This window comes from Scomber japonicus, chromosome 3 (genome assembly GCF_027409825.1).
Source record: "Scomber japonicus isolate fScoJap1 chromosome 3, fScoJap1.pri, whole genome shotgun sequence".
NCBI classification, from domain to species: Eukaryota; Metazoa; Chordata; class Actinopteri; order Scombriformes; family Scombridae; genus Scomber; species Scomber japonicus.
Window position 1 is genome coordinate 28041993 of NC_070580.1, and position 27552 is coordinate 28069544.

Genomic DNA, 27552 nt, shown 5'->3' on the forward strand with positions numbered 1-27552 from the left:
TTAGTGCACAATACCATCCGTCAGAACATTCGCCCGGGTCTTTGTTTCAGAAAAATGTCTGTTATTGTTTTCTCTGGATTTTCAAAGGATTTGCATGTTAAAAACCAAACAAACTGTTCCATAATGTGTCACTTTTTCCTGATGTCCCCTCACTGCTACTGTATGAACACAGTCGTTCTTCCTCAGTTACCGTCATGATTATTTTCTTTCCATTTCATTATGCTCCAACCGGATGCCACCCCACCACCTGTAACAAAAGGTGTGTGCATCATATGTGAGGCGATGATGTCACCTCACTCGTGCTTGCGTCTCCGATGTAGTGGTCCTGGACAGGCAGAGGAAACGGGGGGGAAATGCATTTTCTAGAGTCAACACTCGTAGCGTACAAACACTTCGATTCAGTACAATCATTTAATCTGTATGTTTGAAAAAAAATCCATATATCCGCATTAATGCTTTGCGAGGATTGGGAAAAAGTCATTTTTACCATTACTGTAAATATAAATATGTTGATATTCCTTTCATTAATTACCTAAGTGAGAATGATCAGAGTGATTCCTGGAAACAGTGTTCTGACAACGTGACACTTGTTTAAGTACAAATAAACTTACTGCATGTTTAGCTAATTCTTTGTTTCAGTCCATTAGGGGTTCACACTTGACCTCTTCCTCCATATTTCTCTGTTACTGTTTTCCCAAAGTTTCAAAGAAGATGAAATGTGATGGGAACAAATTTTTACAAATACTACCCCCCTTTACCCCTCCTCCTCTCCCTTGTGCTTTCATGCACTGTGCAAACACATGCATTTCCCTTTAGGTGTTCACAATTATTTTCTTAGTTTTTGTGTTGTTATTTTACTTACACCCTAACCGGACATCTCCCTTCATTCTCAAACAAAAGGTAATGCGCAGTTTTCATTTTTAAAATTTGTTTTTTCTAGCCTTTTAGTAACAAACATCCCAGATCACAGCAGAAGGGTTGAATGGAGGGCAGATCTGTCATTTCATCAACTTGGTGAAAGATCATTAGATCACACATCTGGATGCACTCAATAAGCCATTGTTAGAAGGCTGAGAACTGGTTGATCTAGTGTTGATATTTTTTTTAATATCATGGTACTTGTATTTAGTATCCAAGTGTATTAGGCAGTATGACAAATCAATATCAATCAATCAACCAGTAACATATGATGACCTACCTTATCTGGCTATTGTGTTTTTTTTAACAGGTTTTCCAGGAATGCTTGAAAAAAAATAATGTTTTCACTTCCTGTTTTGATAGCACTTTTTAATGAGGCAACCTTTGTAACTTTATTATCAGTTGATAAATAATTAGGTAAGCTTTATAGGTCAGTCATAAACAATTAAACAAGTTTTGGATTGCCATGCTGTATAAAAAATGCCGTTGGCTGTTTTTTTTTATCCTTTCTACTTAAAAATGTTAAAAATGTAGTTATTTTGTAATTAACAAATACTAAATATATCATACATCCTCTGCAGCCCTTTTGATTTTTGCAAGGTAAGTGTCAGCCACAACCTGGCAATCCTTATAACTGTTGCATAAAACATTAGTAACTGATGTTATTATAACTTTTTATAAAGGGTGACTTATGGTAAAGAGGCACCACTAGAATTACACTGTGATTGAAGGCTTCATCAATATTGTCCACTTGTTATTTTCATTAATGCATAAGCAAAGCATGAACATTTATTCATGTCCATTTCAACATGTATAGTGTACTTACTATGTGCACTAATGACCACTGCATCATGTTACCATCATGTTACCTGGTCACATTCTTTGAGTGAAAGTGTCTTTCATCACAAAATTGTTTAAACATCTGTTTTGCCTTTATGGTGAGAAAATCTTTCCACTTTCCAGAGTCAGTATCTTAACGTGATACCTGGTTGAAGAAACATTTTAAATACAAGAAAAATGTTAAATACATTTTGGCATTTAGTTAATTTCTATTGCAATATATTTGAACTTGTATAAGACTCATTGCTAAGTGATTTAAGAGGTTATTTCTTCCTTTGGTTGTCCCTGCATGCAGCAGCTCAGTCTTGTGGTAACTTCATGCAGATGCCTCTGTGCTCTGTCATTGGCTGAGAGGGAGGATGGGCCTAGCGCGGGGCACGTCCCACGTCAGCTAGACGAAATATAACCGTAAACCGGCTTATGTCCACAAAGCGTAGTGTCCATAAAGCTAGACAGGCGGCTCCTAAATACCAAACCAGCAGCAGCAGCAGCAAGAAAACTACATCCTGGAAGAAGTTTTACATCCATGAAGTTGTGAATTAAAGCTGCCGGAGCTCCTAAAAAAAAAAAAAAAAACGACGCAGGAGGCAGAAAAAGAGAGAGAGACTGGGAGAGAAAGAGACTCACATCCGACATCCAAGTGAGGCTGCCAGGCTTTTACGCGGAAAGCCACTTTATAGCGACTTTTCTAAGAAGAAACTTAAAACATATCCACAGAAGTTTTCAAGTCATTTCTACGGAGCAAAAAACTCTTGAAGATGAGTCACTTCTGAACCAGAGCACCGAGGAAGTTCTTCCATCGTCCTTTCAGCTTTAAATACAGACAAAGAAAGAGCTCAGATATTTAGCCTTGACAGCGCAGCCATGGACTCGGGAAAGGTAACTATAACCGTGACTCATTTCACTGCCTTTTAAAAGAAAAGCTGTCAAACCTGTGTCGGACGTTTTGCTGTCACTGTATGTGTGTCTGTATCCACAAAACCAACGAGTTCAGCGGGTTCACTTTAAAGCCATGAGGCGCTTCCACATGTGGCAGGAGACGCAGGCTGAGAGACTCCACCTCGAAATGATCCAGCTGATGTTTATCATACTTATTGCGTCGTTAAAATTTAATAAACAACTTGTAGCCTTTCTCAGCTGCCACTTTATATGGTTATAAGTGACAATATTGTACTTTTGTAAGGCGCCAAAATTGTTTTACTCAATTTGGGTTAGAACTGAGCCATGTGGACAAAAATCATATATTACAACGTTTTTCTCCATATAGCTCAAAATCGATATTACGATAATATAGTACGGGTGATTATCGGTGCTTTCCCAAAAATAATAAATAATCATCAGTAGTGTGGATGCAGTAACTAAATGGGTAAATGCAACTAATAGAAAAAGCTAGAAAAGATTTTGAAGTTCACATCAGTTGACTGTAATGCAACCATTAAAACCAGCACATGACAACACTTATGCCATATCACGATATTACAATATCTATAATCTGAGAGAATATATAGTTTTATATCACAATATCAATTTAATATCAATATATATTTCACAGCTGTACATTATATTTTAGTATTCCATTGTTTGCACTTACATAATATTACATACATTATATAATATATCTTGGCTGTAAATCAGGAGGTCATCCACTAATCAGAATATCGGAGGTTCGATCCCCGGCTCCTCCAGTCTGCATGAATATGTGTGTGAATAGGTGAATGCCGGCTTATGTTGTACAGCGCTTTGAGTGGTCATAGACTAGAACAGGTTACATAAATGTAGTGCATTTTACATAAAAAATGAATAGTTTTTCTGTTAAATTTTAACTCATTGTGTAGTTTTCTTAACATCATATTAAGCAAGTGCTGTGGTTCGTGTGGGTTTGGGGGGGGGGTATGATGCAATATTGTATCACTATAGACTGTTGTCTAAGGCTTTGTGAGTAAAGTTTGTCATGAGCAATTCATACCCGTGAGTGTTTTATAACTGCACCTTAGGCTAACAGCAGTTGTGGATGAAGTGTTCAGACTTGTGTTAAAGTAGCAGTGTAACAACTCCTTTACAAATAATGCATTCAAAATTATACTGATGTTAAAGGATCAGAGAAGCGTATCCTGAGTATCAAAGGGGAAACTATGACAGACAAAACAACACAGTTGGAAACATCATCATAGACATCATCATAGAGAACTTGTGAGAGTTACTAGTCACCATTTTTTCTGATATTTTATTAGACTCACTAACTGATTAATCCTAAAAATAATCTAAATTAAAGTTTGTAACTTTTCTTTAGTTCTCTAATTAAACCGTCATGGCTTTATTAGTGCGTCCAAACTTGATCTACTGTTGGAAATCAGTGTTGTACTGTCCTGTGTCTTAGTCATAGACTGTGATGCTCATTGTTCAGAACGTAAAAGTGACTTATCTAGTGTCTGATAATGCTGTCCCTGTCTTAGTGCAGCTTGTGATCAATGTTACATACACGGACATAGAGAACAACGAGGCACGTACACTTAAAAAAAAAAACATCTCTCTCCATGTACTGCCTCATCAGTGTTAACTCAGTGGAGCCGCGCAGGGCAGCCCGGTCTGAGTCGGATAATGTTTCTTTAGCTGCTGTTGTTTCATCCCTCCACATGCGTTGTTGTGCTGGGTGGGTTTGTTGTGGACGTGATGGGAATGGTTCTCACTGTTCCCAGTTTCCACAGTGACACGGACACAACAGATATCCAGAGACAGTGAGAGTCCACTGAGGGAATATGCAAAAGCCAAGCCTGCGGTGTCAAATCTTTGACCCTTGCCTTCCCAGGCTGTTGACTTCGCTGCCCCCCCCTTCATGTTTATTTGCTTCCAGCGTTGCTCACAGTGTTGTGTGTAGTTAAACAGTAGTTAAACGCAGGCTATTTAACATCTCACTGTCAGGATTTTTCTTACCTGGCCTGTTAATGGCGTTACCTAGTTGTCTGTCTTGATGAAATCAAGTACGCGGAACCCGCAGCAAGTGACCAGCCAGTTCACAGGTACAGGAAGTTGCTAAACAGGTTCCAGTAAAGTCACTAAGATTCGAACAAGTGCCTATGATTTGCTTTATTGGCATTGTTTGAATTAAAAACTGCCCGAGCAACTAATGCTTTGGTAGGTGTGGACAGGTGTGGTGTTGATCTCACGGAACAGGCTCAGTCCAGGTCGATGGTCTGTGTAGTTGTTTCAGCTACAAAGTGCTGATTCACATTAATGGAATTTTTCCTCTTAATTATCACTCAATTTTCAATTAATTTCTTTCAGTGCTACTTTAGACTCATTACAGTGAAGTTATTTACCCTGATCGCACCGATTATGCACCATACGTCTAACTTCACATTCCTAGCCGTCTTGAAGAGCTTAATTCTGAACAACAGCTTTGTTTTTGTGCTGAAAACTCGCCCCAGTCCTCTTAGTTTTCTCGACAAAGAATATAAATGGTAATTGGGGTCAACCATACAGTTGACCTGGTGTGTTTAGAATGAAACAGCCTCCAAATATGTACTTCCTGACAGACTTGACAGCCCAGGTATTTTGATGAGTGTAGAGTCCAGAGCCAACGACCAGCCTCACATTGTACAGATTTAATTGCACAAGCTTAATTCCTCTCCATCTACTGCCATTCAGCCGTCTGCCAACTGCTGCCCTCCTTAAGACAGTCCTCTAGATTTACTTTCATCTGCATGACTAGCTCCCTTCAGTATATCTTACAGTGTGACTGTCAGCCATGCTCTAATGAGGCATAATGAGGCTTTGCTGCAAAAGTGGGGATTAAGAGATCTAGCAGGATTTTAATTAAAATGAACAAGCAAGAGTGCATGTTTTAATTCACTTTCTTAGCAAGCTGGATGGCTTGATGCATACTGTACTGATCCCCAATTCTGATCGTTCTTCACATGGAGGAGATGTTTCATGCAGGGACAGCGAGTACCCTCATGAACCACCGGTTGCCAGATTTCATAAATCAGAGCTGACAAGGGGTGCAACGCCTGTGCTCGACCTTTAAGTCTTTGGTCTCACCTCTGACTTTTACACCTACGTTTCTTTTTATTGATGACACTGCATAATCTGTTTGAATTCTTACATATCGTTTGGCTTTTGTTGCATAATGTGGTCTGAGCAGAAAATAGTTTGACAGGTTATTTAGACTGCTGGGGATTTGTTACGTGTGAGATCTGAGCAGCTGTATGTGGAATGTTGTTTTTGACTTGTAACCATGCAAACTACTTTATATATTCAGTATTATTAGTAGTAGTAGTTTTACCCTTTAAAAGACGTGTCCATTATTTCTTTGAGTTTCTGAGTTGTTCATATCATTCTGTGGCTTTCCAGTAGCTCAAAATTTTGGCTGAAATACATATGTTTCAGTGCCAAAGTACAGTTTTCCCAAGCCCTTCTTATAAACATTTTCCCACGTGACCTGATGAAGGTTTTACATCATTAATATACAGATATAAGCCCCTTAGCCTGCTTAGCAAGTAGCCACAGAGATGGACTGAGCACTCACTGTTGCTGACGCTCTGCTAAATGTGGACACACAGACGGAGTAGTCACTGTTACTGCTGCTCAGAGTTTAAAACATAAACTCTGACCTCTCCTACTGTCAGTAAACAGAGCCAGTTTAGAGCATAATCAGGTGTCGCTTACACATGTTATCTGTCCCCAGAGCTCTTCTCCCGGCTCTCTCCTCCAGAGCCCACAGCGTTTAGTCACTCCTGCTCAGTCCGGTGCATTTCTAAACCTCTCACACACTGACTCAGACGTAGTGAGCAAGTACTGCATGTTAGGAAGACACTGCTAGCAAGCTGCCCTGCCTGTGTGTATGTGTGTGTGTGTGTGTGTGTGTCTGTGTGGGGCTACAAACAGAGATGGAGTCATCCTTTAATCTAATAATTATGAAGTTATTACACACTTTACCTCCATCGTCTTGTGTCTGCTATGACAACTGTGTATATTATACTTTCCTTCTCTTTAAAAGTTCTGCTTATTGATAATGAAAACCTTGTTTATTTTGTCTGAAATCACTCACCACAGCCCTTGTATTTGTATTCACAACACTACTGTTCTAAAGAAAGAGCACAACTGAAAATACATTTTTATCTGATCTGAACTGCAGTGAGCTAGAATGCCACTGGCCCTGGTGGATCAGGAATTAAACACTTCCCAGTTTTTGTTTACTTATGTTGTATTTAGCACATACAGGTTAATACATTATGCATCCGAAGGCCACTAGGGAAAGCTTGTGGTCAAACATGCAAAAGATGAGCTGTGTTTGTATTGCTCTACATTGTTTGAATAAGTTGTAATAATGACCAGGAGTTCCAAGAAATGTTTAATTAGAGGGCTTGTATTAAATTCACCTTTAGTACACCCTATATGCTTTTTAAAAAACAACATGTTTTCATTGGTAAAGCTGCCTATCTCTTCTACATTATTCATCTGGGGTTTTCACAGTTAGATGTAGTTGTCCAGATCGTGTTTACATCCCCTCAGAAGAAGGCTGCACATTCATTTTTCATACAGGATGTAATTTACCAGATTGATGAAATTTGAGGTAGATATTCTGTAACAGAAAAACAATGCCTTTGTTCTGCTTTGCAGTTTCTGCTAATTTCACTTTTTAAAGTTCATCTTATTTACAGTACACATCAAACAACTGAAAACAATAGCTATCCAATTACAAATGTTCTATTAATAACAGAGTGATCAAAGAAAAGTCAGAAATATGTTTAAATAAAAAATACTACATTTAGGCATAGAACAAATAAAGCATAAATTAACTTCAGTATCTGGGCCTGAACTTTAATGAGAGTCCAACAGTCTGGATTATGCTAACGAGGTGAATTATATCCATTTATGCAAAACAAACATTCAAAATGAAGTTGGAAGTTGTCCCCACAGCTCAGGTAATGACTAGGAGGTATTCGAGCTGAATTAGAGCAGAGAGGGAGGGTGGTGAGGACAGGGTGCATATTGGATTCTCCACAGCTGTGTAAGCTGAAGCTGGAGAGGTGACGTCGTGTGGAGGACGTGATGCTGGCTGCGTAGGCCATGCCCGAGTATCTGACACACGGTGGTTAGGGAGGAAGTTAACAGTGCTGAATTACAGTCTGCTGCTCTCTTCTTTTTTTTTTTAGAAGTATTAACCACTGGTTGGCCTAATTCAGAGGAAACCATCTGCACAATGACTAACAAACCTTATCATGTTATAAAAATTTTTTTAAAAACCTACTGGGTTGGCAGGGTTGCTCAAAGGAAGAGAATCATAAAGTGATGTAAAGATAAGCAGTCTGTGGGTGTATAGTCTGTTAAACTACACCTTCCCAATGGCTTAAAAGTGAGTTGCTTCATTGTTTAGTGTTGAAGTTATGAGTCACCTGAGGATATTTACCTAAATATTCTTCCATTGTCAGCTGCTATGTTTTACTTTGGGGATGAAGAGACACAACTGTGGAGTGATCAAACAACACAGACACCCTTTTACCACCCACATTTTAGGGAGCAACTGATACTGATGAGTAAATGTATGAAATGATCTAGTGCTTCAGAACATCTAGAAACTATTCTCTGTCTTGTTAATGATCTTGTAGGTTGTTTTCACTTTTACTTCAAAGTGCAGCAGCCATGGTTTTCCTGTTGACATTATTTGATGTGGCCAAACCTGCATTTCTCTAGAAAGAAAAGCTTCATTACACAATCCTCGTGTTTTAAAAGGTTTTAAACGTCACTCTCCTGTCAGCTGACTTTGCATGTCAACGCTTAAGATAGTTTCCTGATGAGGTGGTCTGTGTAGAAGCATAAGTAGATGTGGTTTACTGAGAAAATGAGTCACATTTATTGACTGTATTTTTAGCAAGAGAGTTTGTTGTTCATGTTTATTGAATTTCACACTTTAAAGAAGTTTTTAAATGTTTAATGGAGCTCAGCTTAATAAAAATATTTAAAAGATGGTTTACATATTAGCTATAAAGTTTGCACAGTATCCTAATATGGACATATGATCTCTACTAATTCACTTCCTTATTACACCTTTCATCAGTAATCAAACAAAGGTTCCTGGAAAAGGAATACCATGGTAGTATGTGAGGCAGTTTGTAAATATTTGAATATGTATTTGCATTTGCATTTGTTTGTAAATATCTTCATTTTTCCATTATTCCTATTGCTCTGTGTCAAATTAATATGTTCATGTCAGTCACTATTTACTCAATAATAGTCAGTGGTGCAGAGCAACCACACCTAATACCAACAGTGTTAAATTTGCACCCTCAGCAGTGACTTGACAGAAATGTGACTTTGCCAGCCAGCATCACATGGTTTATGTTTCACATGCAAAGAGGTCAGATTTGCATGCTGCTTTATCAGAATCAGATATTTAAATAAAGTTAGAGTCATGCGAGGATAGAAGAGAGGTCATAACCCTTGATGCAACAGGTGCTGAAGCAGGATGTCAAATGCTTAAATAATCTGATGATGTGTTACAGGATGTTTTTTTAAATATCAAAGCTGGGTTTATCTGTTGGAGCCACATTTGGCCAGGCCCAACCAGAGTTTAATTTTTCTTTTTTTTGCATTTTCAATTAGAAGATAAAATAGTGAGCAAATCAATGAGACCCATACAGGCTGGATTCTTTTTAGTTGTCATTTATGATATTAATTAGTTTTATTTGTGGTCTAAAGTGGTTGTGAAATGATGTGTCACTGTTAACCACTTTAATTTCTTCTGATAATAAAAAATGCTGTTATTTTTTTTTTGAAAAGTAGGCTACCTCTTGGTTGAACCTTTTTCGGACAATCGTGTTTTCTATGTTCGTTGTGTTGATTGATTGTTTTATGAGAGCGAATCCCTACTTATATAATCAGATTTAAAGCTACACGTGTAGATTAGCATGGCGGTGTGAGGCCAAGCTGTTACGAACTCCTAGCTAAGCCATCATGTGTAAGTAAACAAATACAAAAAGTCCATTTAGAAATGTAAACAGGACTGAAAGCTGCTGTGACAAGGTAGACCGTACACACATACAGAAAGGGGACTGGCTGCAAGGCTGTGATCATTAAATAGTTTTTTTGGGTGTGACTTCATTGTTTCCCCAATGAGGAAGTCACACATTGTACTCCTGCCTCTGGTTTCTGTGTACAAGAAACATTAATCTCATCACCTTTCTTGTTTTGGCATTCAAAAGAAGATCAGGGCAGGGTTTGGCATTTGTGAGATGACAATAGAGCAAATATTAACAGCAGGACATTTAGATTTCCTCTATATATGAAACTCTATTACATAACAACTATAACAACTCTGTGATTACTATATGTTGGACTGAAACTCCTCAAAAGTAAACAGTTTGTGTGCACTGAGGCCACATTTAAGGAGGTCTGCTGGTATGTAGGTTAAAGGTAAAGATGTCACAATGGTGTGTTTGAATTCACTGGGACACACTCTGCCGTCCCCACTTTGACAGCAGCTGGATTTAAACATCCTCATTTAAGGGAGTATTGGGAAAGATTTTTTCCCCCCAGAGATAGCGAGACTCAAAACAGACTCCGTTGACGATGGATTTTCTCAGAGAGACAGGATTTCTTTGTCATGAAGAATAAATAAATAAAAAGCAGCTGGCAGTTCATTGAAACCTTCTGTTGTTTCTTGTTCGTTTGCTGTTAGTGACAGAATGACATCAGCTCTGGTTGGTCTCTTTATTGGTGACGCGGCTCCTTTAAGAGCCCTGCCCACTATGCTGAAAAGTGCGTGTGTGTATGTGTGTGTGTTTATATACTGTGTCTAAAGGGTCCTGTCATGGACTTGCTGACCCTCCTAACAAGAGTCTCTTATTGGATGAAAAGTGTAGGCGGGTCTTAAAGTATCCAGGCCCTTTTTTTTTTGTGACTGAACACGCTGTTTCCAGAAACACACACAGAAGTCATCTAGCTCTCCTCATTTTTCATGCAAGGGAGGAATTCTGGCTCTCCACAAAAAAAAAAAAAGAAAAGAGGGAAAAAAAAGAAAAACTTGTGCGACTCGTGTTACCCGGACTACCTCTGTCACCAAAAGTACTTCTATTTAAAAGAAGCCGGCAGCACTTTTTCAATATTACAAAGGAGCATGTACAATCCTCTCAAATAGTTTCTGGTCTGTCCTTTTAATGAAACCCCGTGGGGTCGGTCTCTGATGGTTATCTTCTTCTTTGGAAACTAAAATGAGAATTCCTGGGAATCAGCCTCAAGGTTTTAGTTATCCTCCCAATGATGAAATTAATAAATACTTAAAGCGGCTATATCCAGTATTTTGTTTTTAACAAATTCCATGGCTGCTTGTGTGTGACAGAGGTCACTCATAGTGATGAACCTCTCAGCTCAATGGAGAGTTTTATTGTCTTTTAAATGACTGTTTTGGTTTCTATCCCACAGATGTTTTTGAGTGTCGTGGCTCTCATCACCATCATTTCCAGCAGTAGGCAGCTGTTAATAGTTGTTTTTAAAAAGTCCTGATAAAGCCACTCTACACTACCTGGCCACCACCAAACAGCAGACAGAGTTGGCAAGTAGCTGCTGAACATAGCAGATTGTTTAGTAACTGCAGAGCTGAAGCAATACTTCACTCGAGGAGATTAAAAACAGAGCCACAAGGAAAGGGAATATTGGACATATACTCAACAGGTGGCCAGAAAACAATAATAATGGTCCTTTATATTTGGTGGATGTGTAAATAATGTTTTCTGATGTTTTTCTTTCTCTATATCATGTCAGTGTTATGTTTGCAGCTTGTTTTTGCTGTCCTCAAGTGGACAAAAAAGCTGTTAATGCAGAAATTAGATTAAAGAAATGCTATGTGTTATATTTATATTAAGTGGTGCCATGTTTATAAAAGTGCAAGTTCACATTGACTCCAGTGTAACTCACAACAAGCAGACAGATTAAGCATTGTCTTGCTCAAGGCCACATTACCAGGATGAATAAGGCGGCTGTAGAGGGGCTGATTTTTTGTTAATGCGTTGATCTAATGTCTCAATGGTTTTAGAGGACTTCAAGTGGTCCTGGTTTATGTCTGTATTCACTCAGGTCTGCAGGTAAAATTAAAAACACAACTGAAAAGATGCAAGCTTGATACTTAGAAAGTGTGTTATATTTTTGCCAGTTTTCTCTTTATAAGGTACAGTCTGGTGCAGGATAAAAACCACCCTCTTGAAGGTTACATCTATTGTTGCCATAACATCACCAACCTATCTGATGTGAAACACTGCGGTAGAAGGATTGGTATGAATCATAAGACTTCCACCATCCAAACATTGACTGATAGTGAGATACAAATGGAAAAAGTTAGCAAGATAATTTAAGACTACGTGCAATACGTGTAAAAGTAATAGTACATTTGCATGGATGACAACAGAAAGGTAAATTATGTCTCGAAGCTGTGGTTTCCCTGTCTGAGAGGAGGAAACAGACAGCGACATACTCTGATCTGCTTTATTAACTTCATGGTATGAGGAAAATCTCTTCTAATCTGCTTGGCTCTACTGAGATCACCCCTGTAATAACAGGAAGGGGAACACAGACAAAAACATGCTTAGACCTGGGGTCAATCTGGACCTGCTCCAGGAAGCATGTTTACTCAGTTATCCCGGTAACTCAGCTGTGTAAAACTCAGATGCTCCTCAGACTGGGATGCAAGAGGACACAACATCAGTAAAGTTACGTGGATAACTCATTAAACCTACTTCATGGAGCAAGTGTCTGATTGCTTCATTGTTTGAAGATACATCTCTCCATCTCTTCTCTGCTGCTCTTAAGAATATCCCTCTAGGTGTCATGAGATATCTTTTATGTGCTGTTGAATTACACCATATTGCGTAACGTGGCCCGATACCAAACATTTCCAGGATATTTTAGGGCATTTCTTACAGAGCATCCATTATACTGGTTATGAGCCGACAGTGAGGATAAAATTAGATTCTCCTCAGCCTGAACATTTGGTTAAAGAGGATGTACACATGTACATTTCCAGAACTATATTTGTATTCTGGGGCTCTACTGGAATATCTTTGCATTATTTTACAGTTTTTTAATCTTGTACTGGTCATTTAAGCAGTCCCTCAGTTCAGCCTCTAATGAAACAGGTTGTTTTAGCTCCTGAGCTCCAAAATGTGAGTAGACAACATGAACAGCTTCAGTAATGCTGGAAAAATGAATAATCTGATCAGTTTGATGGAAAAATAATGCTAGCTTTCCAAATGGTGTATTCAAAGCTGGCTAAATCCTGACTTGTCAGTTACATGGAGTATTTTTTACAGATGTTCATCTCAAGTTTTAGAACTTTGACCATGTTTAATATAAACATCAGATATCATAACAGCATTTAAATGACAGAAAATCTCAAAAAGTGTGTTATGTTTGCCAGACACAAAGTCAGCAGGAAAGTACATGTTTTATTCCAAAAACATTTGGTATCTGTTTGGTTTAATTTCTATTTTGTAAACTGATCTTCATGTGAATTTATTGACAAAAGAACGTATTGTCCAACTGGAAAGATGATGCATCCTAGCTCTTCTGGATTCGTTCGTCCACTTGCTGTAGTGGTGTAAAGAACTTGTCAAACTGGTCCTGCTCCTCACTGACAACACTTCCTCCTCTTCTCTGCCCCCCCCCCCCCCCTCTCTCTGTCTCTCTTCCCTGCAGCAAATAACGTTCCCGTTGATGATGTGTGTTGGAGCAGCTGTGATTGGCTCTCTGCAGTTTGGCTACAACACGGGTGTCATCAATGCCCCTCAAAAGGTAAGATATCTGTCCGTGTGTGAACTACATGTTCAGACGGTGTACTCAAGCAAGCAGGACCCTATAAATCTGCAGTCTGTTTATCATTTATGCAATAGATCAAAATCTCAGCCAGGCTGGTTCTAGTGCACGCTGTTGGATCCCTTATGGGACTGGAGAACAGGACAGAGAGTAGAAGGGGTGGGTTAAAGGGTGAGATAATAATAGCTGCATTCAGGCCTATCAAATCCAAGGACATCTCTCTTAACAGACTGCAAGTGAAATCCTGTGTAAAAGAGTGTGTGCATGCCCAAAAATGGACCTCCTCTGACAGGCAGCAGGCTGGGAAAAACCAACAGAAGGAATTCTGGAGGAAATGAAATGAAGGAGGTAGACAGCCACCTGTAGTACAAAACAATTTAAGGTAGTACAAAAATGACCCCCTCTGAAGTAAATTTACAGTAAGTCTTACAAACAGAGAGGTACAACAAAGAAACTCATTTCTTGGAGAATAGCTACATGGTATTGTGGTTTAATAACTTCTGTCTGCCCAGTTTCCGTTGGTATGAACACACCCTGTAGCTACACAGCTGTCCAGGCACAGGTCACAGGTGTGTCTCCAGACAATCTGGGGCTCTGCCTTTTATTTACCTTTGACATATGCAGTGTCCTCTGGTGTGCTACATTTTACTGTCACAGTGATCTACAGTGGCAGCTGTTTGCTCACTGTCAGTATGGCCTGATTTTCTATCTGTTCACCCACTATCATCACTCTGTCAAAGTTATCTTGGACTTTGATGTGAAGGGTCCTTTGTAAACGACAGCGGCTTTCATCGCTTGTCTCTGAAAACTGGCCAAAGGTCGGGTTCATCCCCTCATTTCTTAAAAGTAAAAGAAAAGTTGAAATAGACAGAAGAGAGTTGGTGACAATATTTTCAGTTCTTCTTGAGTGAATGAAGGATGTGGACAGCAGTTCTTAATAAGGGAGATTCGGATGTTGCGAAACTTAGGCGAAAACTGCACAATAGTCATGGATTGTGTCATCACAGTAGTAATGTTACTCAATGGTAATAAAACCTTTTATTAAGTTTTATAAATTAGTCATGCATGCATTCAGTCTATAGCTGCAAGAAATTGTTTTCACTTCAAATTCAATAAATTCAACAAAAAGAAAAAGATACTAACAATTATATGAAACAGACAGAAGCTGAGAATGTTTGGTATTTGAAGTGTAATCAGGACCTTCTCATATTTCATAACTATTAATCCGCTATGTTGCCTCTACAACACTTCAGTTGTTAGTGTAGCAAAGATCTGCCTCCACTGTGAAAACAGCACATGCTCGGCTTCACGGAGCTCAGCAGAGTGTCCTGTGAGTGGCTGAGTGAGGGGCTGCAGATTGAGAGGGAGGCGGTGAATATGTGGTTTGTCAAACACTAGGCCAGTGTTAACATGCCCTTTTTGGCTCTTTATACCCCTCCTAATAGCCTGGTGAGATCCCTCTCTCTCACACACACATGCACACAGGTCAAGCAGGTTCACGTGCAAACAGAGAAAGCTGTTACTCAACACAGGCTCTAATAATCCTTTATTGCTAATGAGCACTTAAGAGGCCATAGTTTTACAAATAAAACATTCATACAGCAACAACACTGAAGATTATCGCCTGCACCTCTCTCCCCTCTGTGCTCCAGTGTGTGATAAAGGCTGCAGTGATGCTGGTGACGCAAGCCTTGCACTGTGCAAGAGCGTCTCTGATTAGAGACGCTCATTCAAGGGCCTTGATCCTGTTTAATGTCCCTCCCCCTGCTCGCATGTCTGCATGCGCCACACTGCAAAAATATCCTTATTTGGAAAGTAATTTAATCAAAGGGAGTCATCTTTGTTTAGATTTTAGTATTTGCATTATGGAAACAACCTTGATGGTTAGGGCTTTTCTACTTTTTTGAAACCACTTTTTTCTGTTGATGAGGTTTCTTTCTTTTCTTTAGCTTTAAGTTGAAATTGTTAAATACTAAAGTCCTTTTCCTGAAGCAGTGCATATATAAAATACTGTCCACCACTTCCTGTGTTCTTGTGCCTAGGTTATTTATGGACCTATTTAAATCCCAGAAGGGTTTGAGTTCATCATTTTCAATATTTTATCTTATCAATATCTTTTTATCAAAGATGATTAAGTGTTTATGATTAAGTGAAGTTTCAAAGTTCCCCTTTAAACTTCAGTTAATACAGCACAACAAGACCATAAAAGCATTTCTATCATTACTTAACGTAGCAAATGTTCATTTTGACAAAGCATATTTATACTTTAGTAGGATAGCAAACATTTAGTATAACATCCGTAAGGTGAATAACCATATCACCTGGACAACCTGGCCACCAGCCAGCTCAAACAACATATGCTGACAGCCTGACAGCATGAATAGACAGGCAGCTTATTTCATGGTGTGGTTAGAGCCAGCTGGTGGACTTGGACTGAACAGAAAGACTGACATTAAGAGAGTGTGTGTGTGTGTGGGGGGAGTGGGGGTGGGTTAGAGGCAGAAAATAATTATGTAACGTAACAAGACGTTCAGGTCTCTGTTTAACAATCAGAGCTCATGTAGATGTCATGTGTCATAACCTGATAATTTGATAAGTGTCCAGGCTTTTATAACTTCTATAGAGTGCAATATTGATTCACTGTGGCTGTTTTTTGGCACTAATAAGCACAAAAATCAACCAGATAGGTGTGCATTATTCTACAAACAATTGAAACCCCTTTTACCACACACAGATTATCTCCATTCCACTCCTGTTTGCACTCTTGCCTCTTTTTCTGCTCATCAGTTTAAAAAATGTAATTTAATTTCAATTTGTATTCAATGTTTATTAAATAAAATATGAAAACTTTCAAGGGTTGCGGTGACTGCTCTTTATACACACTCGGTATATATGTGGTTTTCTTCATCAGCACTTCTTGTAAACATGCACACTCAGAGACGAGTGAGTTCTTCTAAATAAAGCAGGTTTTTTATGGGTAGATGTGATGTGATGAAGGTCAGGGCTACAGTACAGTATATGATGACTTGCGATATCATTGAACAAGGTCTTGTGAGGGTAAGTTGATAGCAGTTATAACCAGAGTGCTGTGTTCCTAGTGTCAAAGTGTCACTCTATATGTATCCCTGCACCATAGGAAAGCCCTTGACAACATGATAGCCTTACTATTCATAACTGTCTGATGAGGACACTGCTGAACAAGCTTAAAATTTATTCCAACATCCATCGCCGAGCTCTAGTATATTACTAGAAAGTGTTGATACTAGGTCAGAAAACAAATACGGGGAATCTTACAGTATCACAGAGGCACATGAGTTAATATTTGGTAACGACAGAGGCAGTGGTAAATGCATCGTTGAAGCCACAGAGTTGAGGAAGTTTGCAGATAGGGGTGGTGACCTTTCTGAATCATATGAGAAGTGTCAGTGTGACATAAACAGACGCAGGCAGTGCTACTTAAACCGTCACTAGTCAGTCTGGGTGTGTTTGTCAACACAGTCGCCTGTGACGGAGCGGAGGAGGGGAACAGAAACTTGAAACCTGGCTGATAAACTTCCTGGTTGCCAGGAAATACTGTGAATCATTAAGTGCTGCCATCTGCTGACCACATAGAAAAAGCTCATCGAATATTACGAATGAAGAAAACCTAAAGCACATCATCCGACTCTGAAAAGATTTCAATTTCACTTTAATTGTCATTCTTATGCAGGTACATAAAAATGAAACAAGTTAAAACACTTTAAAAAAGCGGGGGGAAAGTGTAAGTGAGATCATAGAAAAGTAATGATAACATTACCACTGTTGGCATAGTACCACTTATAGAATGATGAATCTCTCTTTAATCATATTGTGTGTGTGTAATGTATAATAATGTAAAATGTGGCTTAATAAAACATCCCATTCATAGTCCTGTTTGCAGAGCCAGCTTAGAAGATTAATCTTGTGTTTCTTTAAAAGAAAACATTAAACTTTTGTCTTTTTTGCTTGTGGCAGATCATTGAGAACTTCATCAATGAGACATGGTTTGATCGCTACCAGGAGCAGATCACCAAAGGCTCCCTCACAGCTATCTGGTCCATCTCCGTCTCTATCTTCTCTGTTGGTGGCATCTTTGGCTCCTTCTCCGTCGGACTGTTTGTCAACCGCTTTGGAAGGTAAAAAAATTAATCCTTGATGGTATTAAACTCACACATGCCTTGGGCCTTTTCTAAAAGAAACAGACTGTGGTGGATAGATTTTCTCTATTTGAGGCGTAAAAATTAAAGTTGAGAGCTGTGATTGTTAGAAGCTTTTTAGTTCAAAGAGAAGCTGAACACTCCATTTTTGCTTCATTATGTCCCCTCTAAATAATCAAAATAAGAAATTAAACCCAGACTCGGATGTAGTTTCAGGCACAGGGTATCAGACAGTATTATAGATGTTTCACAAAATGCTAAAACTGTGCTGTATGTTATAATGAATGTTGTAGATAAGGACCAGGATCAGTTGATTGCTTTATAAAGTGATTTCACATACAGTTAACTTATTTGAAAAAGTGGATTTAGTATTAAGTTACTTTTTAATAATGTTATGATATTGATCATGCATCCCCTTTCTTATTTCTGGTTCACATCAAAGTAAAAAATACATAAAAACAGAAAACTGTAGCTGCACATGAACAGGGAAGGTTAATTATTGTAATGCTTGATGGTATAAACACACATTAATAGAACATTGGCTTGCAAATCTGCTTCCTATAGGAGGAACTCTATGCTCATGGCCAATGTCCTGGCCTTCATCGCGTCTGCTCTGATGGGCTTTTCAAAGATGGCGAAGTCCTGGGAAATGTTGATTGTTGGTCGTTTCGTGGTGGGCCTCTACTCTGGCCTCTCCACAGGCTTCGTGCCCATGTATGTGGGTGAGGTTTCCCCAACTAACTTACGAGGAGCGTTGGGTACCCTCCACCAGCTGGGCATCGTCTTGGGGATCCTCATCGCACAGGTTGGAGGATATTAGCTGAATATTATTATTATTATACTGTTACATCATTTGTTTTTGTGCAATCTTTCAGGTTATTTTTACATTTACATTCCTTTTGACATGTGTCTTGGTTTATTTTTAGGTGTTTGGATTGGAGTCAATTATGGGCACCGCTGACTTGTGGCCTCTCCTCTTGGCCTTCATCTTCATTCTTGCTGTGCTGCAGTGCATCCTGCTGCCCCTCTGCCCTGAGAGCCCCCGTTTTCTGCTCATCAACAAAAACGAAGAGAACAAGGCCAAGTCTGGTAGGTTCACACAAAACCAAATACAAAAGAGCTCACAGAGTCTAAAACTTGAAGTGGATGTATTCACTTAGTACTGAGTATAAAGATGAAAGAAAGATTTAAAAAGAAAGAAACAAGATAAAGAAAAATCCAGCTTGACTGAGCAAAAAAACAAAAAAGCAGGCAGCTCGACGTGTTAATGATCATCTTTTTCCCCGCACTTTTCAGTGCTGAAGAAGCTCAGAGGCACCACGGATGTGAGCGCTGACATGCAGGAGATGAAGGAGGAGAGCCGGCAGATGATGAGGGAGAAGAAGGTGACCATCCCGGAGCTTTTCCGCCAGCCCCTCTACCGCCAGCCACTTTTGATTGCCGTCATTCTGCAGCTCTCCCAGCAGCTGTCTGGCATCAACGCTGTGAGTGTCCAGGCCCAAACATTATACCAATTTCCACTCTGAACACTCTCACCTAGACTTCGAAGAAAAGACTCTGAAATCAAAGCATCACTTTTGCTGACATGCACATTGACATGTTATTTCACACTGAAGCTACATCAGAAATCAAGGAAGACATCCTCAGTGTACCTACATGTCAACTGTGTAAAAAAAAAAAGTAAACTCTCTCATGTGAATCATCTTTGTGCCTGTTATATTTATAGGTATTCTACTACTCCACTGATATCTTTGAAAAAGCCGGAGTTGAGCAGCCAGTCTATGCCACCATTGGAGCCGGTGTCGTTAACACAGCTTTCACTGTGGTGTCGGTGAGTACAGTTGAAATCTTTCACATTTATAGCAGAATCATTACAGTATAGATAAATAAAGGTGTCAATAGATGCAAGTTATGGCAATACTTGTACCCAGAAATTATAGTTAGTGTGGTAATTTGCATACTTGGATGTTAAATGATCATGTTCACCATGGTCTAATGGTTCCAGCTGTGAAATATTTTAGGGATCACTTGGCATTTAAACTGTGTGAAGTTCAAGGTTTTCTAGACAGTTTTTTGTATGGTATTTGCTTTCTTTTTTTTCTGAGCCAGCTTAAGTTGCTGCTGCCAAAAAAGTAAAAGGCTTCTCGTCTCCTTTTAATGCACTAGAGTATTTTCCTTAGGATGAGCCCTGAGTGCTCAGAGCAGCAAATATAAAAGCTTTATTGAGCAGTAAAAATTGAATCACTTTGGTTTCTTATTTTCTTATTCTCACTCTTGTCTTTTTTTGTGTTGTTGTTGTTGTAGCTGTTTGTCGTGGAGCGTGCCGGTCGCAGGTCTCTGCATATGCTGGGGCTGCTGGGAATGGCTGGAGCTGCCATCCTGTTGACTATTGCCTTGGCTCTGCTGGTAGGTTTCTCCTCAACAAGCGCACACATTGATATTGTACTTATTCTGAAGTAATGACTACACAGAATAAATGCCAGAAAATAACCTTATTCTTGTTCTATGTTCTTATAGGAACAGCTCAAGTGGATGTCATATTTGAGCATCGTGGCCATTTTTGCCTTTGTTGCATTCTTTGAGATTGGACCCGGTCCCATCCCCTGGTTCATCGTGGCAGAGTTGTTTTCGCAGGGACCTAGGCCTTCAGCCATGGCTGTCGCTGGTTTCTCCAACTGGACTGCCAACTTCATAGTGGGAATGGGCTTCCCGTATATAGCGGTGAGTTGAAGAATACACTGGATCTAGTCTTTGTAAAAAGTTTTAGTACAAGAAGCCACCTCATTTCGGCCTCCATTTGAGACCAATCAAATTATCCGATCGCGTTGCCTTTCTTTTTATTAAATGGCCTTGATGAGTTATGATTAATATAAATAATAATTAATTAGAATATATAATATAGTTAGAATTGGGAAGTAATATTTAAAAAATAAAAAGTATTATAGATGGAAAGAGTGAATGATAATGATTGAATGAATTAATTACACTAATCAGCCTGATGGTTACATTATAATGTGCAACTCTACAGTTTGGTTGATAATCTTTATCACACACCACACCACATTTAAAATAAAATGCGATTTTTCTCTTCAGATTACAGTACTGTACTAACACTAATTACATTGGCTTTAATTTCAGTTATGACAAATGAAAAAATGAAATGAAAACAAAAGTTGTTGTGATGCACAAATTTGGGATATCCCAAAGATGAAATGGGACATGATTGGTAAATCTGTGATAGGAGAGCAACTGCATCTAACTTACATGCTTACAATAGGCACACACTCCATGAACATGAAAAACCTTTAAAGAATGTAATTACACATTGTCCTAGAAAGTTGAAAACAGGCACATTTTAATTCTCTGAATCACCTGGATCATCATAAAGGTCGTATCTCAATGATTTGTTCACAATGCACTAAAGAAGAAGACAACAAAGACATGCAAGTAGGAGGAGATGCGTAGTTCATTAATGCCACTAAATGTTCAAGTTATCAAACTTAATAAAATATTTGTTAATACTTGAAAGTCATCACATTTGATTTAGCTCTTAATAGTATCTGTGAAAGCTACATTTCTAGAGGTATCCATATTACATCCTCACTCTCACAAGATGAAGGGCTGGAATCTGCCAGGACGTCACTAGATAAAATTGTTTTTCTGTCTTCTCGTCTCTTCACAGGAACTGTGTGGCCCCTACGTGTTTGTCATCTTCACTCTGCTGCTGCTGGTGTTCTTCATCTTCACCTACTTCAAGGTACCAGAGACCAGGGGCCGGACATTTGACGAGATCTCGTCCGGCTTCCGCCAGACAGCCGCCACCGGAGGAGAAAAGCACACGCCGGAGGAGCTCAACAGCCTGGGAGCTGACTCTCAGCTTTGAGCGACTGCATTTAACTCTCTAACAAACTCTTTCTCAGACCGAGGAGGGACGAGAAGGGTCTACTAACTAGCAGTAGACAGATCCATTGGTAGAGTAATTTTCTCACTGTCACCACATTTCGGGCGTCATTACCAAACACAGAGCAGCCTTGTGTGATTCTCCAACATGACGTCTTCTGCTGCCCTTCTCATGTCACATAAAGAAACAGAAACTTGATCAGCGCAATGTCGCCTGGTGGATGTGGAGAGGGCAGTTGAGGATAGATTGGGAAGGGTTTTTTTTAATATTGTAAAGATATTTTAAAGAAGGAAAAATGAGTGTCTGTATCAGTCAACCAACCTTTTTTAATAACTTTTTCACTGAATATATCACTGATATTTGCTTATGCTGTGTTCTTTGTAGCCTGTTACAATACAGTCAGTTTGTTGTTATCTGCTAAAGGAGTGCTGTAGGCTGTAGAGATCAGTGTCACTGTGCGAAATACTTTTTTTTATCGAACATACTGTAATGCTGTATCACTGTAGACTGGCACTGTAGATTCTTCACAGCTTGACTTTACTTCTCTCCACCAGATGGAGCTCTACCCTTAAAAAAGGTCGGCACTGACAAGGAATAAGTTGTTGTGCTTGTACCTTTTCCAAAAACGTTAACGAATACAACAAACTGTGATATGCTAAGGATATGAATTTCCTCCATGAAATTTTAAGATGAACAGTAACCCACCTGTTACATATATTTGTTACTTATTTACTGATAGATGATATAGATATATATATATATATTTTCTGGTTGACATCTTTTAAATTTTGTTTTTTGGCCATGAAGACAAATCATGAAATTCATTTATGCCATTTTTTCTTTTTATTCCACCATTCCTTTTTAGCAACACATTCGTATTTAAGTGGGACTGTGCAAAGAAAGAACAATATCTGCACAGATTAGTTGCAGAGCGCTGAACTTGGCATTGAAGCTGAATAAATGAATCATTCATCCACTTATACCATAACATGAGATAAATAAACATTCACAATCAGCAGCCACAAAACCAAAGTCTGTCTCACAAAACCAGGACAGTTGTGAGTTTTAAGTGCCTGTCTAAAACAATCAAGCTTCCTCCGCCTCCCTTTTCAACCTTATCACTTTGGAGGAGTTTCAGGTCAGACCGGTCTGATCCAGACTGTCAGTGGAGGAATCTTTACTTATGTATTTCTGAGTCGAGATTTCCTGTGGAGTTTTTTTTTTCTAACAGTCTGGTGAATTGGCTGTCTGGATCTTTTCACACAAAAATGGGAGCTGAATGCTGTTCTGCTGTGTGACAACTGCGAAGCATCTTCAGAAAAATGAAAGAAAAGAATAAAGAAATAATGGGGACCAAAAATGAATGCCAGCCTCTGTAGAAAGTTCTTATTGTCCTGAAAGTGCCTGTCAACCATCTTGGGTCAAACTCGCAGTGTTCTTTGCAATCTGTAAAACCCGAAATTTCCCCTAGGAGGTGGATACTTGTTGCTATTATCTGAGGCCTGTTTTGTGCAGTAATGTTTAGCTCTCTCTTTCGGTTGTGTCTACTGTATTCAGTTGCTGGTCTGGCTTTACAGGTAGCTGTCTATGACTGCTGTATCACTTCAATTCTTTCTCCTCTTTAAACATTTTATTTGAGGAAAGTTATCTTTTTAGCTGCACTTTATTATTCACGGTGATATTTCTTTGTCACAGAAACATTTTGTGCTTGTTTTAGTTGTTTGTGGTGTTCATTCTTTGTTACTGAAGAGAGACTGAAGTACTGCTGATGGATTACTTGATGTTTTTGAAATGGGATTGTATCATTTGTTTATATCTGTTTCTTGGTCTTGTATAGAGCACATTTAGGTGTGTACACAACCAGGTCAGTTGTAAGTAATGATGGTGATATTCATAGTCTCATTGAGGCTTTGACCCAAATCCAACCCTGTTGTCAAAAATTCATCATTCCTAAACTGGTTGTTAATTATTGTACATAGTAGATCTTTATAGTAGATGGGTGACCTCGCCCATCCTGGAAAGCACTGACATCCGCTCTTTGTGCCTTTTGTGTGGCTCTCACACATCGTCACCAGCAGAAACATGTAATGGCACCAAAATACTGCCATCACAGCAGAAAAATGAAGGTGTATTTCTCCACACAGACTGATGTCTGTTGCAAATAACTGTACATACATACTGTTGATTCACACTCCTGCTTGGGCATTTAATTACTCCTGTAGTCTCTAAATCTCCATTTTGGCACAGGTTGCTGTCCTAAACACAACCTGATGTAAATATGACACACACTACAGTCTCACACACTCCAAATTAAAAATGAAATTGTTTAAAACCTTTTTGATAGATAATGTAACGATTATTACTGTAGTGCTGTACATCTCATTGCATTTAGCCTCCACACTTTTACTCCCTTCTTGATTTGACACCTGAAAATAAGTTGTGGCCTAATAATATTTTAATAATTTTAATTCAGATTTTACATGTAAGTATTGTTGTTAATGAGATTCATCCAGTAGTATTTTCATTTTAGTGCACAGAGCGTATTTTAATATTTGTAATAATAAAAGGTCTGTGTGCATGGTGTCCTCTGTTGTGGAAATATAAATTGCGATGGATGATGTCTTGAATGGTTCTATGGTCTTGTGTAAGTGGTTTAATGGCTGAATAAAATAAATCCTGCATACAGATCAAGTGTGTTTTGGGGTTTTTTTGGTCAATTTGTTGCTTGTGTTGAAATTAAATGTGCATTTAGCTGAGCTTTTTGGCACTGTGTGGCATCAGAAACAAGCTGATTTGATGAACTTTTTACACATCCAGCAGACACAGTAATGCTTGCATTCATTTGGAGATGTATGTACGTCCAATATTCACTCCAGTTTTTGCTCTGTTTTGCTCTCCACCATAGCCGAGGCGAAACTTCTGAACATTTAGTTGTTAAATGCTCCACTATGTTCACCAGCTACTTGCTAACTTTCTGTCAGCAGTTCGGTGTTGGGCAGGTAGCTTATAATGGGTTTTTAGTGCTTTTCCTTTGACAATTGCTGCCTGCTGCATCTGGAAATGACGCTGATGCGAGCAATGAGAGATAGCCAAAATGGTAAAATTATGGGTGGTAAAACTGAAACAATGAGCTGAAACATATTAAATGGCTCTGTAGGAATGAGAGGAACCTTAGAGTCAAGTGAAAATTATCTCTGAGGTTTGTCACCAAGAGCAAAATGTTGTCACAGAGTCATTTGTCGATGTAAAATAATAATAATAATAATAATAATAATAATAATAATAATAATAATAATATTTGCAGCTTTAAGAACTGAGGATTGGAAAGTGTGTGTAACAAACTAATCTCATTTCACACATCTCTTTAAGTGAATGGAGCTGGCTCAGGTGTGAACAATGAAACTGTGTCACTTTGCTCATGTAATAATGTGATCACACAGTGTTTGACCTGAGCTGGCTCCATTAGCTGAGGACGATCTGGATCTTCATCCTCCAGTAAACTCAGTCACACCTGCTGTCCCTGGCTGAATATCTCAGAGTAGCATCTGTATCTGTATCATCTTTTAAATCACTTCAAGAAACAGAAAAAAAACTCATTTTTATCAGAAAACATTTTGTCCTTTTCTGTACTTATATTCATGCATATTGTAATTCTGTTTCTCCAGATTTTATGATTGTTATCCCTGTCTACTCTGTACATCTTGCTGGCTTGAAGGTCAGCTATTGAACATCTATTTTTCATGGAAGACGTTTTCCTCCTCTCTTGCTCTTGTGGAGATTTTTGCCTTTAGGGTGTTTTTTCAGGAGTTGACACTGATCCATATCGAGGGTCTAAGGATACATTGTGTCATATATTATGTTGTACAGATTGTAAAGCTCTTTGAGGGAAATGTGTGACTTGTGATATTTTGGGCTGCAATACATAAATAAAAGTGACTTGACTTGATAAGACAGTGAGATGCAGTTTAAAACTCCAAAAAGCTTGTAAGTGAGTAAATGGACCTTTGAGATCAGATTATATTGTCACGGCAATATCTGACAGGTTGCCATAAAGAAGTGTATTATAGTATTATTTATAGGTTTTTCCAGCCCTACAAACATTTACCACCGAGACAAATAAATAAATAAAGCAGTGTGATTTTTTTTCTCTATCTGAGTGACCAGATGTGGCTTCAAAGAAGTCTTTGAAGGTGGCAATACATGAAATATAAGATTATCCCTCAGAGATTAGTTCAAAATGTCTCTCTTTTCCAAACAGTACTTACCTAAACCCTAGTCTAGGTCTTTTATTTGTGTGACAAATAAAAAACCTCACGTTTTCCTTTAACCTATTACACAACAGTTATGGCACTGGATGACTGCTTTAATGTACCAGCAAAGGTTTTGTAAGGCAAAAGATTTTTTAACTACATCTCTAGAGAGAATATTGTAAGTGCATGGACCTTCTGAGAAAATGAGTCCCTGTTGACTTCCACAAATGACCTCAAGATGAATGAGATTATGGTTATCATGTTGGAGACATGTTTCACTCCACCCATGTCCTCCAGCTGTCTTTAAAGGGCAAGGGTCTCACCTCGCTTATGTGCCTTTTCATAGACTTGTGTTGAATCTCAGCGGCAGAATCTCACACATTGAACTGTTGCGGCCCTTCAGAGCAGCAGCCACACACAACAGCCACACGCCTACAAACATTAGAGTGTCATAGTTGTCCATCATTTGTGACCTTTAAGGATTAAACTGTTTGCACAAAACCACTTTGGCAGCACATAGCAAACAACATAAACATATTCTGAAGTCCTGGTCTGTTCCTGTGAATTTTAAACAATTCCCAAGGTCGCCAAGAGCAATACACCGACTAATGAGATACAGGAGAGGCTCAGGCAAAGACGAGCATTTGAATATGTTTGATCATGCCATGGCACATGTGCATTTGTAGCCTCGGCAGCCAGTGAGACAGCCAGAACCTCCGGGGTGGAACAAAGCTGAGACTCCCTCAACGCCAGGACTCTGGGTATATCTATACTATATATATCTATATACCTTGTTATTACACATTGAAAAAACCTTCCCCCTCCTTGATGGATAGGACCAATCAGTTCAAAGGCATGTTTGCTGTTGAATATAACTGTGACGTTGCTCCATGTCCTGCCATTATTGATTTCAGGAAGGGGGAAAGAAGGGAGAGACTGGAAATCCTCAGAGGGGAGGAGATATACACAAGGTTAGCCGACCCCTATTAAAAAGCAAATTTACGCAATTTCCACGGATTACCTCGGATTCATGCATGTGTAATTGTTGTGACCATTGGAGACTCTGTGTTTGATTGACTCCTTTCTTCTGTAATCCCAGTACTTATGTGATATTAAACATATCCCCACTGTAAGTTTTTTGATAGAAATGGATGTAATGGATGTCGATCCAGACTTGAATCTTTGTTGAAAATATTACTGAAAATGTAAATCCAGGTATAAATTATTATTATAAAGTTTGAAATGAATCCTTAAACTTTGAAAGAGCTGAGCTGAGATGTAAATGATGTTAAATGGGGCTACAAATCAATATGAGGCAGCTGCATTCAGTCCATGTTGTTGTCTGTAAACGCACAACTCCACAAACAAATTGTTGATGAAGGGAAGAAAGATTTAACTGATGATGGAAATAAGTCAAAGATAAAATCAGTACATGAATACTAATGCAGTAAGATGTATGAGGAAGAGGAAATATGAATGTTGATATGAAAAGTCCAGCAACAGAGAATTAAAGGGCGGTCAGATAAAAATAAAAATAAAAATACAGTAAACACTCAGCGTGTGGGTGATGTCTCTGTAGAGCAGCAGCTTTAACCTCTCTATGATCTCACTGCATATGAGAGCAGATATTAGCCGTTATGGGTGGGTGGAGTTGTTCTAAAGTGCA

General features: G+C 38.9%; 1 protein-coding gene across 1 annotated transcript; it reads left to right on the plus strand.

Moving 5' to 3' along the window:
• The first annotated feature begins 2219 nt into the window (after positions 1-2219).
• On the plus strand, positions 2220-24323 carry slc2a1b (solute carrier family 2 member 1b). Its single transcript, XM_053315422.1, has 10 exons — positions 2220-2637; positions 13444-13539; positions 17554-17714; positions 18300-18540; positions 18662-18824; positions 19032-19219; positions 19462-19566; positions 20040-20141; positions 20253-20456; positions 21418-24323. Exons 1-10 carry the CDS (start codon positions 2623-2625, stop codon positions 21616-21618), a joined length of 1476 nt encoding a protein of 491 aa, XP_053171397.1. The 5' UTR covers positions 2220-2622; the 3' UTR covers positions 21619-24323.
• The last annotated feature ends 3229 nt before the right edge of the window (positions 24324-27552 follow it).

What these genes read in the sequence shown, in the direction of transcription:
- slc2a1b (XM_053315422.1), top strand. An exon ending in TTTGTCAACCGCTTTGGAAG is followed by an intron (nt 17,715 to 18,299) that starts GTAAAAAAATTA and finishes TGCTTCCTATAG; the next exon opens with GAGGAACTCTATGCTCATGG. An exon ending in AGAGAACAAGGCCAAGTCTG is followed by an intron (nt 18,825 to 19,031) that starts GTAGGTTCACAC and finishes CGCACTTTTCAG; the next exon opens with TGCTGAAGAAGCTCAGAGGC.